Source organism: Carassius auratus, chromosome 46, assembly GCF_003368295.1.
Source record: "Carassius auratus strain Wakin chromosome 46, ASM336829v1, whole genome shotgun sequence".
In the NCBI taxonomy this organism is placed as follows: Eukaryota; Metazoa; Chordata; class Actinopteri; order Cypriniformes; family Cyprinidae; genus Carassius; species Carassius auratus.
Window position 1 is genome coordinate 7,252,847 of NC_039288.1, and position 12,059 is coordinate 7,264,905.

The window sequence follows — 12,059 nt, forward strand, 5'->3', positions numbered from 1 at the left end:
GCAGTCATGGTTCATGTGCATATCTTCTTATCGGATAAACAAATCGAAACAAAAAAATATATTTTTATGTGCATTATTAGAATTTAAGCACATCTTGGTGTTTCCATCCAGCATATCACAAAATTTGCATAAAAAGAGGAGGATGGAAACATCACTAGTGTTACCCTCTGTATTGCCCCCTATGTATTATTTGTAAAAGAATATATTTCATATGCTGTACTAATTCTGTTCTTATTGTTGCAAACAAATGAGAACTTCATTCTCAAGCCTGCGTCAGCTTTTTGCTGTGGGAAATTTTCATGTACACACACGCGCACAACACACATACACACACATCCACACCCTTCCTCTGAAATTACCCACATCCCCACCACACCCTAGTCACCATCACACCATGCTTTTAATAGTGACACCTCAACAGTCCCTCACACAAACAGATTATCACACAGACACACACACAAATCGATCATATGAGATGCTGACTTCATACTGAGGACCCTGTGTGTGAGGTACACTTACACCACATTTAATCAGATTTTTACACTGTAAGCTCTGAAAGCTCCCTCACTGTGGTGGACAGTGAGATGATGGATTGTCTGCTCTGCTTCACAGCACCAGAAATACACCATGCTCATGCAAATGTGTGTTTTCCATCTGTGATATTCTTTAACTGAGTCCTCACTTGGACATCCATTTATAACCTATCTGAGTCTGATGCTCTAAGGCATGTGCAGCAGCTGCATATATATATATATATATATATATATATATATATATATATATATATATATATATATATATATATATATATATATGTTTGCATGTATGTATGTATGTATATTGCATGTACATTTGAACCCTGTAGGTGCTGTCCTGGGGGCAATATGTTGCTTTGGTTGGGTTGCACAGTCTCCTCTTAATATTTGGACACTTGGCACTTTAGTTCTCCCCTTGAAATAGATGAGTTTCTTTGCAAAATATCAAACCAAGTGGCATCTTCAAACAAACGCTCACTAAATTGTCCCACTGAACAGGATGTTCCATTTCTTGTTGTTATATGTTTTAGGGAATCAGTCTAGTATGATTTAAAACATGGGACATAATAACTGCAGTTACATACAGTAATGGGAGCTGACAGCAGCGCGCTCACGGACTGCTGCACATAACCGCTCTTGGAGTTAAAAATGCCAAAGAAAGCATCTATTATATACCAGGTTCAACACAATAAAATGTTGTAATTTCAACTCTAATTTCTAAATCAGCGATTTAAACAAGAGAATTGCAAGTGACATACAGCGACTTTGGGGGAACACTGGAAAAACAATAATATAATTAAACAATATAATTGTATTATTATATCATTATTATTATTTTATTTTTTTAAGCATTGTCCCCCAAATAATATATATATATATATATATATATATATATATATGAATTATGCAAATACAGTGCTTTGTAATGTCATTATGGTTGGCTATGCAATGCAAAATATTGTAATTTCATCTTTTTGTAGCATTTAAAAGCAGAAATGTAAAGTCATAAATCAATCAATTGTTCAAGACTTAATTCTTCTGTTAAAATGTGTGTATTGTGCTGTAGAATTGTTAGTGTTATGTTGTCATGCCAATGAAATTGTAAAACTGGATATGACTTAGCAGAAAAGATTGGTAAACAACTTTCTTCAGACTAAAATGATGTTAACATGCATATTATGTCTTGTTGTTTTACTGTTAAAACATTGCGTGTGTTACAATGCAAAACATTGTAAGTATTACAATATTAAAGTTAAAGTTTACAGATTGGTCATTGTAAGTGCGTCACTATAAATAGAGTTGCATCACTTACATTCTATTTATATATAAAAGATGCTTGGAGATGAAGCATGTCTTTGTGAATCAAAAAAATCTTTAAAGATGAAAGGTCCTTAATATAATACTATTAATTTACTCAGCTGACAAAAGGAAACTGTGTGTGACATAGAAATGTGTGAAATATCAAAAACAAGCTGAGTAAAAATAAACAGGCACACCCTTCCACACAGTCAGAGTCCACCCTATTATGTTTTGATGTGATATTGTGGGTAGACAGTGCTGGTGGGTGACCTTTCCTGTATGTCTGCATTAATTGGGCAATAAGCTCAGCTAGCCGTGTCGACAACAAAATCAAACAGAGATGATACATTACAGAAATGTCCCTTTTTAACCTTTTTTGTTCCTTTCGTCCTGCCAGTTGAACTGACGGGTCGACTAAGCAATTTATAGCCATCTACTCTTGTTCCTTGATCCTAAATGCTTTCTTGTCTTTTCTCTTCAAATGCAGGGTTGACAAGTCTACCATTAGTGCCCTTCGATCTCGGTGAGTAGTGTCTGCACCGCAGACCCCCTTTCTACTCTCCATCTCCCCAAAAAAACTGACAGTCTGTATCCTCTTATCTACGTGTTTCATGAATAGAGCTAAATGAGAGGCCTGTTGCTCAGAAGAAAACTGCAGGCAGTCATGTGTAGTCATAGGTTTGCGTGACCAAAATGCTTAGTTCCTGTGCGAAAAGCATCATCTGTATGTGTGGTTTTTAGCATTTTATCTATCAGTAGACGAATAGTAAGCTTTTTGGCGTCTTTTAGGATTTAGATCAACATTTTTTCTTTTTACACTAGCTGAACCATTAATTTCCTGAGATGTTTTCTCATTACATTTGTGAACCACTATCATAAAGTAGTTATTGGCTCTTTTCAAGTCCAAAAGATGACCAAAGACGAGCAGTGAGTGAATCGGACATTAATTCAAATGTTAATTATTAACCGTCTCATTAGATTGATTCATGAGTCTTCTCGGTTCAGTTTAGATGATTCATTTGAACTATTTGGTCTGTGACTGCATTGATTCGAAGAAAATATTATATTAATATTAAAGGCTTTTTTAATTTATTTATTATAATTCTACTTAAACTCTATTTGTATTAGTTGGTTGACTTGAAATGATCCTTTTTAATGGATAAATAATAAATGTTAAAGGGTTAATCTGTCCTGTCTTGCAAAATGTTCAGATTCCTCTTCCGCCTGTTCGCCATCCATCCACTCATTCACAGGCATTAGCTTATTATTCATGAGTGCATATGCAACTCCAGCAATATCCTCACACACATACACAAACAAACAGGGCTTTAAGGTCCTGAAAGGCTCTGATGAAGTGGTCTGGTAAAGTGCTTGGAGCATCAGAGTGGAAAGGAGCGTCACTCTGCTTACATGTGTCACTGAATAACCCTGAATAGGGTCGTGAATGCAGATTATACACATGGAAACGATCCGGTTCTGCCTGATATCGGCCTTCACAGGGCAGTTTGTACAAGTTTGTACTGATTTATTAAAATTAGGGATAAACTGATATTAATTTTCTGGCCAATACTTTTAAGACAGTATGATATTTTTATGATATGGCTAATAATCATTAAATACCCAATATTTAAAATAAATAAAATTTGTATTCCGGGCGAAACTGGGTATAACAATCAAGTTCCTGGAGGGGCCAACAGTGTAACCGTATAAAAGTTACCCAGTTCCATGGGAAAAGCACGGACTTGCCGACATTGCTACAGATTTTCACCTAACAAAAAACCACTAATTGAAATTGCTAGTAAATTTCACAAATATTGATTTATCCAAATCAACTTACGAAATGTATATATATGCTAAATGAAATATAGCATTGAATTTGACGGTGATTAGCCAACATGCGTTCCCAGTGAAACTGGTTGACTTTGACTGATTGAGGTTTTTAAGGAAGCTAATTAAGATACATGAGAATCCCATGCAAAGGACCACCACTGGAAATATGAGATGATTTTCTACCAGATTCTGGTCTTTTCAGTGATGCTGATGAATTTGAGACCCAGTTCAAACATTTCTTTTTATAATCTGATGAATCATGCTACAATGTGATGGATCATGCTAGCAAACAGGTGGAGAGGTAGCAGGTGGGATCTCCACATCTAACCAATCACCCACTGTTCAGTCCTGCTTACAATGGTGTGGATGAACGCGTTTTTGTATACACACACGTTTCACACATCAAACCTGAGAGATTTTTGCTTGCACAATGCATGTGGCATCAAAGCATGCTAAGCTTACAAGAAAACCAGTATGTTTTGCTCTTAAAAAACCAACACAAAATACCAAAGCCATGAGTAAATAGACCAAAACAGGACATGTTTGCTGTGAGTTTGCTAAGGCTTTGTCTATTGGTTTTTAAACAGAGTGTGATATCAGTTCATTATCTACAAGCCATTTGCTACATTTTCTTTGATTTGCAGCAACTTAGACAAGTGAATTGTAACATGCTTGGCAACATGTGAAGGTCACATGAAGTGTCACTATCATTAGAGTGTTGCTTTTACCACATTAAGCATGTCTTAAAGGGACAATCTATGTATTTTTGAACCACCATGCTGATAGAGTCAGTCGTGTCTTATTGTTTTAATGGAATGTATTTTAGAATACAATTTTTTATAAAGCAATTTTTTTGTATTCGTCTAATATTTTGTATATTAATTTTTTTTATTTGCAATAATCATATCATCATAATTATTGTTGTTGTTGTTTTACAATATTACCGTAAATAAAAATCATAAAAAAATACAAAAGGGAAAAGAAAAAAATGCCATTTTGGATAAATAATAATAATAATAATCTTATTAATATTATAAATTAAATATGTAAATATATATTATTATTATTATCATCATTATTTCTATTATATCATTATTTGATTTTATTATATTTTGGGGGTTTTTTTCCCCAAAAATATTTCCTCTTTTTTTCTTTCTTGGAATTATGTCTATAATGCATCCTAAAGGTAAACTGTTCACAATTCTTTAAAACACACTGTGGTACTTGAATTAATAAGTCTAAAACAAACTGTATCATCCTTTCGATTTTGAAGTGCCTATTTTTGAACCTTTCTTGATGTGCCTGTCAGTCATGTTATATTAATACAGAGACACACAAGTGTATTTGACACATGAAGCAAGTCTGAGACCGCTTGACGTGCATGACAGACGTGTCAGATCTGCTCTCTGATAAGAGATTTTGGTGTAGCAATGTGTCTTATTGTGCCCATGTGCCTCGATGTTAGTTTTGCTCATGGTTGATTGTCTCGAGTGACATACTAAATATTAAAGTATGTTAAATACTCAACCTAGGATGCCTATGATTTATTCAGAAGCTAATGGTAGTTTGTGTAATGTGTTGCATCAGTCCATTTATTGCCTTCTTCCCTAAACCCGCTGACATATCTGTGTGTGTTTGTGTGTTTGTGTGTGTGTGTGGGTGTGTGTGTGTGTGTGTGTGTGTGTGTATATGTGTGTGTGTGTGTGTATATGTGTGTGTGTGTGTGTGTGTGTGTGTGTGTGTGTGTGTGTGGGTGTATATGTGTGTGTGTGTGTGTGTGTGTGTGTGTGTGCGGGGTGCATAATCAAAATGAGTGAGCAAAGCGGACAGGGCTACTAGGGTGTCTGGGATTTCAGACCCCCCACCCCCACCATCGCTCATGATAATGTGTTTTGCTTTACTTGTGGAGCATCTAAACCCTAAGAGTGCGGTGGTCCAATCAGCATCCAGTGTGTGCTTCTCGTACGAACTGTTATTTTAACTGTTGATGAGAACTGGAGGCTCTTTAACTAGACTAGAGACCTGCACGTTACCCTCAAAATGCCTCGGCGACTTTGGTGAGTGTGGCTCCCCTTTGACTTTAATTTAGAATCTTTCTGTTTGTGATGCATTTTGATGTGTTTTGAAGTTTCCATATGCTACTTCTTATTAGTTCAGCAGCGTAGAGTCTTTATAACGCTGACTAGACGAACATAATACATAAAAGCAGTGCTTCTCATATTTTTGTTTTGTGCTGATTAGAATCTATGTTTTATGTGGTGCATTCAGATTGTCATCGTAACATAGTGAAAAGGTCATGTAAAGCACTGTATAGGTGATGTTTGCTATAGTGCGGCTTTGCTTTGATTGCCCGAGAGGAGGTTATGAAGTATTCAATGCTAGTTAATGCAAGGATTATAGAAGTATTACATAAGCTGACAGTTTCAGTAAGTAGCTCAGTGCTGCTGTTTCTTTGGGTGTCATTTAGCTCAGTTTGCTGAAAGTATAATCCGCTACTCACCGTAAAGCTTGTCACACGCTCTGCTTCTCCCTGCTCTGTAAATCCAATCCAGGAACTGCTTCCTCACCCTAGCCATGAGGAATAGACAATGGAGCGTGTAACTCTGGATTTTGACAGTGTAGTTTATAGCACGATTTAGAAACTTGCTCAACATAATCGCTTGTTTAGATAGCATGTATTTGAGAATACAAAATTTAGTAATGCAGTTTCTTTGTTAATATTATATGGTTTACTTTTTATTTATATTATTATTTGTATTTAATTATAATAATAAAAATAGTGAAATAGAAATATTCTGAGGACAACACTGGAAAATAAAACACAAAATAGTAAAACAAATATATATTTAGAATATACTAGTTTTATACTATTTTGTCTTTTTTCCCATTGTTTTCCCTAAAATATTTGCTTTTTCTTTCTATTACTAAGCTATATGTCTATTACAAATTTATATCTCTGTAATGTATCATAGATAGGATATCAATAACAATAAAGTGTTTATTTTTTAATTTTTTTGAAAGAGAAAGAAATGAAAGGGAAAGAGTGTCCATTTACTCATCCTGTATGTTCATCATCTGTAAGAATGTCTTTCGTTTGTTGAACACAAAAGAAGATATTTTGAAGAATGTTGGTAACCAAACAGTTGACGGTAGCCATTGACTTCTATAGTATTTTTTATTTTATTTATTTATTTTTGCCATATACTATGGAAGTCAATGGCTTCAATCAACTCATCAGGTTTAGAACAAATGGAGGGTGAGTAAATAATGACAGAATTTTCATTGTTGGGTGAACTATTCCTATCTATTGATTTTAAGTTGATTGTGCGTTTTAATTATTTTTATGTTTTAATACTAATAACTTAGTAAAGCATAAAGATAAACCAGGAATAGGTCAATATTAGGCTGCAGTGTAATTCTTTTTTTTTTACAAAACCATACAACTGATTATAAGGCGCATTTTTGTACCTTTAAACTGCATTGTACATACAAGCTACCAATTTTATTTGATTTCTTTACCCTGTTCTCTACCTTAAGTGTGTTCACTGAGCCACTGGTATTCAACCTGAGTTCATCCTCATTTTTAGTGCACTGGACACTGGACACTAAAACTCTGACACTTTATTCATTGCCCGACGACTGGTCTTCAGTAGACAGAGCCTCTTCCACATCACTGCTCATTCATCCTCTTCCCCTCTCTGTCGGTCCATCTCTCCATCATGCCCTACAAGAGCTATGCTCGTCTGATGAAAAATAAACTGGAAGATTGAGATACTTTCATATTGGGTAAAAAAAAACTGTTACACAACTGCACCGCTTATAGCGGAGACAAGAACTTGATTTTGTAATGATAAAATTGTTAGGAATCGTTTCATATTTCATTTTTTTTTACCATTTAAAAACTCATTGAGCACTATTGCTTCTATGTCTGCAAGCATATAAACATTGTATGTGTGAATGTGATCTAGTTAAGTTTTATTCCCTCTTCTCCTCAGTTTCACATGGCCCTTGGAGCTCATTTAATAGCTTTGATTTTTTTTACACTGAACACAATTGACAGTAACAAATTATTGTCATGTTACAAAACTGTTATAAAAGAAAAGCAATAAGAATAATCACAGACTGAGCCCTGCTTTGCTATAAAGCCCAGCATATGTTTTGTTTTAGATACTCGTCCATCAGACTTCTTAACTGGCAAAATTCCCAAGTGAACCAGCTTCATCAGCTTGGACCAGTTTAGAAATTCACACTGCTTTACAGAAGGGTCCTTATCCTCGATAAAGGTATTCATACTTGAATGAGAATTTAGAAGGTTTTGTTTTTAAAGGGGTCATAACACGTTGCTAAAGAAGAACATTATTTTGCGTATTTGGTGAAATGCAATGTGTTTATGCGAAAACATTATTTTTCACATAATATTATTGTTGCTTCTCTATGCCCTGCCTTTCTGAAATGCATTGATTTTTCAAAGTGCATCGTTTCTGAAAAGCGAGGTATACGCTAATTGGCCAGCTATCAATGCATTGTGATTGGCTGAATACCTCAAGCGTGTAGTAGAAATGTTACACCCCTTAACACTTATTATCAGACATACTGTAATTACTGATAATAGAGACTTATACTATCTTTTTATGCTTTGCGTTCCGTATCGTGCTAAGTAAACATAAAACCACGTCTGCATTTGTGATCGGAGAAACGACAAACAACAAGCGCTACTCTACACTGCTCAAAACTTGCGTTTGAATCATCAGTGGCAAATTCTTTAAATAAGATAACGTACTTACAGGCTATGAGTAAGAAGTGCCAGACTGTCCTTTATAGAAACAGCCATTGTGCACAGACCCATTTTAGGCTACACTCCCAGGAAACAGTCCTCCGTAAAATGCGCTGCACACATCAGAATATTTGGGTTGAACTGTTCTGGAACCGTGTTGTAAATACAACTTAACCACTGATTTCTAGTTGTGCCATCTTTTGGAAGCCCAAATATAGTAGCTTCGCTTTCACAATGAAACACACAGTGTCTTCACAACATGATGGCGGCGGCAATAGCGAGAATCAAAGTTAAAACGAGCCGTTTTAGGAGGGCGTAGATGAATCTTAACTTTTATAAAAAATATCTCTTTGGGTTTGAGACTTTAGTTTTTGCAACTTTAGGGATCTTATCCATGCACAAACATCTTGTAACACTCCAAAGAGAAAGGGAAATTTTAAATTGCATCATATGACCCCTTTAAAGAATGTAGATGAGTTTTTTTCTTCATTAGAACAGATTTGGTGAAACTGATGATTACATCACTTGCTTACCAATGGATCCTCTGCAGTGAATGGGTTCTGTCAGAATTAGAGTCCAAACAGCTGATAGAAACGTCACAGTGATCCACAAGTAATCCACAAGACTTCAGTCCATCAATTGACATCTTGTACAAGTGAAATTTAGTCAAAAAACTATCCAAAACAGTTTTAAACAAATATGTTGAAGGATCTTAATGTGAGGGAGAAAATGGGGTTGACTATTTCATTGGAGGGAGTGTTATGGATTATGTATTTTGGCCAAAAGCATCAATTTAAAGTTAAAACACACCCCACATGTCTACATCATCATGATGTGGGAAGATTTGCATAACGCCGATCAAATGTTCGCGCAAAGAAGATGTAACTTTTACACTCAACGTTGCCGCTGCCCAAATATTATGGTGACACTGTGTGTTTAGTTGTAAAAGTGAAAGTAATTAGTTTGGCCTTCCAAAAGAGGACACAACTAGAAATCAGTGGTTAAGTTGTATTTACAACACTGTTTTGGAACAGTTCAATCCAAATATTCAGCTCATTTAAGGAGGACGAGGACTGTTTGCTGAACCAATAGCCAAAGATTCTGTGCTCAAAGGCTGTTTCTATGAAGTGGGGCAATTTCAACTTTGCAAGGACAGTCTGCTGTTTCACTGCCTGTACGTACGTTTATATATTTAAAGGATTTGCTACTGATGATTCCAAAAATTTTGGAGCAGTGTAGAGCAGAGCTTGTTGTTTGTCGATTCTCCGATCACAAATGCTGACAATGTTTTATGTGTACGCAGCGCAATACGCAACATGTAAACAGACAATATAAGTAACTATATCAGTAGGATTGTCCCCACTGGATGCAGCAAATGCCTTGTTTGTAATGGGTTTTATTGGTTTTGTCTCGTCAGGCCGGGAGATGGCATCACAGAATGTTAAGGGGCCAATCACAACGCACTGGATAGCTGGCCAATCAGCTTTGTGTGGATTGCTCATTGATTATAGTGATGTTTTTTCAGCTATTTTCTCATTCTGACGACACTCATTCACTGCAGAGGATCCATTTGTGAGCAAGTGATGTAATGCTGAATTTATCCAAATCTGTTCCGATGAAGAAACAAATGAATCTACATCTTAGATGGCCTGGTGGACAAATATTTTACCAGCTCACAAGTAAAAGTAAAGGACTGCACTTTAACTCAGCAGTGCTCTTTATATCATAGGAGTTAAATGTAAACCTGACTGATTGTATGATTTTAGTGGTTTAACATGCAGCACAGTCTGTAGGGAGCCAATGTCCGGTCACATTATTTGTGACTGATCAGCGCTAAACAAACATGAATTTATTTTCCCCCCAAAACACTGAATTTTTAAAACCACTTTTTTTTTCTTCTGGTCATGTAAATACCTGTTGGCTACAAAAAGGCCATGGTCTATATCATATGAAAGAAAATACTATAAAATATTCTAAATAGAATAAAATAAACATAATTTCAACCTCATGTCATGTTCTGGCTATCCCGGAAAGAATTTTCTGTTACTCAAAAATGTTACTGGACCAGAACTTAGTGACTTTGCGCAGGTAGGGTGTAACTACAATTTTTTTTCTTTTTTTTTTTAACTGACCAATTGTAATGCATGAGACAATCAATCAGTTCCAAAAAAGAAATACAAACCCTGTGTTAATTTAAAGAAACAAACAAGCTGATAAAATAAAATAATGAAAGATTTGTTAATAATATAGCATAATGAGATATTTACAAGCAATTTTTAAAAGGCTGGTCATTTTTGACCGGGAACACAAATTTAGGTAAAGGATTTTGAGCACAGCACGAGGGTTAAGCAGTATAAGCACGCATTTATCATTCATTTTTTTAAATAACTGAATATAAGAACCATTATTTAACAATATCAACAAAATACTTCTTTGTAAGATGTCATTATAGATTTTCAATTTGTTGAGATTTTCCTGCTGATAGGATTGAATTATGCAAAACATTCAAGTGTTGTTAGTGTATATGTTAGTGTATCAGTGTGTGTGTGTGTGTGTGTGTGTGTGTGTGTGTGCGTGTGTGTGTCATTAAATCTATGAGCACGTCTTAACAGCATCATATTTCTCTTGAAATATTACCACTAGAGGGCCTTGCATTCACATTATACTGTACTAAATCCAGAGTCCAGTGCATCATTTAAATATTTTATTAGGATAAATAAGTAAAAAACATTTTTTATAAAAATATACAAATATTTAGCACATCTTAAAGGTTTCCCTGACTTACAACAGTCCAAAAGAAGGTCTTCTGTATTTGTTGTTTGCATTGACCTGAGCTTCTGAAAGCATTTCAGCCGCTGTGTATGATTAGATTCTTACTCTCTGTGTGTCATAGAACCATTAAAGCTGAGTGTGGTGTTAATCAGGACACACATTGTGCACTTCCTGACAGAAGGATGTGTGGTGTAGCGCCCCAGCCTCTCTAACACAGACCGCTGATGTAAATGAACAGCTTTTCAATTAGTACCTATTGTGTTTGCCGATATACTGTCGGTGGACATTGTCATGCATATTTTTTTATTTTATAACATTTTTTACCTCCTGATCTGCTGTTTTCTGTTTTTATGCCTTTTGGTTGTTCTCATCCGTCTCAGTTGTGCAGCTGAAATGGCCACGTCAAGTTCACCTTCTTACCTTCAGGAGCGCTGCAAACTTATTTTTGACAGTCAGCAGATGCACTTTATTTTCAAAGTGAGATTTGTACAGAGAGCATTTCTTGCCTCTCAGCTCCAGATCAAAGCAGGACAGTGTCCATCAGAGCAGAGGGGGACAGAGACTGAGCAACAGAGACGGAAAGAGCAGATAAAAAGACAGAGGTAAAGACCAGAGAAAAGGTCAGGAGGAGAGAACAGATGGAAGTGTGGTGGAACAGCATGTAAACCAAAAAGACTACAGTATTAACTACAGTGTTGTCATACAGTAACCTGCTAGTCAGTTACATTATTAGCCAAATAACATTATTTGTTATAACATAACAGCTTTCTTTATGAAAATAGAATGCTCTTTATATTCTGTATAAGACAAAGTTGTAAAATAAAACCTTAAAATAAGGCTACTTTTAG

At 35.6% G+C, this 12,059-nt stretch overlaps 1 protein-coding gene across 2 annotated transcripts in view; it reads left to right on the forward strand.

Moving 5' to 3' along the window:
- LOC113064018 (rap1 GTPase-activating protein 2-like) overlaps positions 1-12,059 on the forward strand; it is a 33,987-nt gene that overhangs the window by 3,566 nt on the left and 18,362 nt on the right. For both annotated transcript variants that reach the window (XM_026234519.1, XM_026234520.1), the window contains exon 2: positions 2,323-2,358. In XM_026234519.1, coding sequence (XP_026090304.1) covers positions 2,323-2,358 — 36 coding nt within the window. The remainder of the gene's footprint in view (positions 1-2,322; positions 2,359-12,059) is intronic.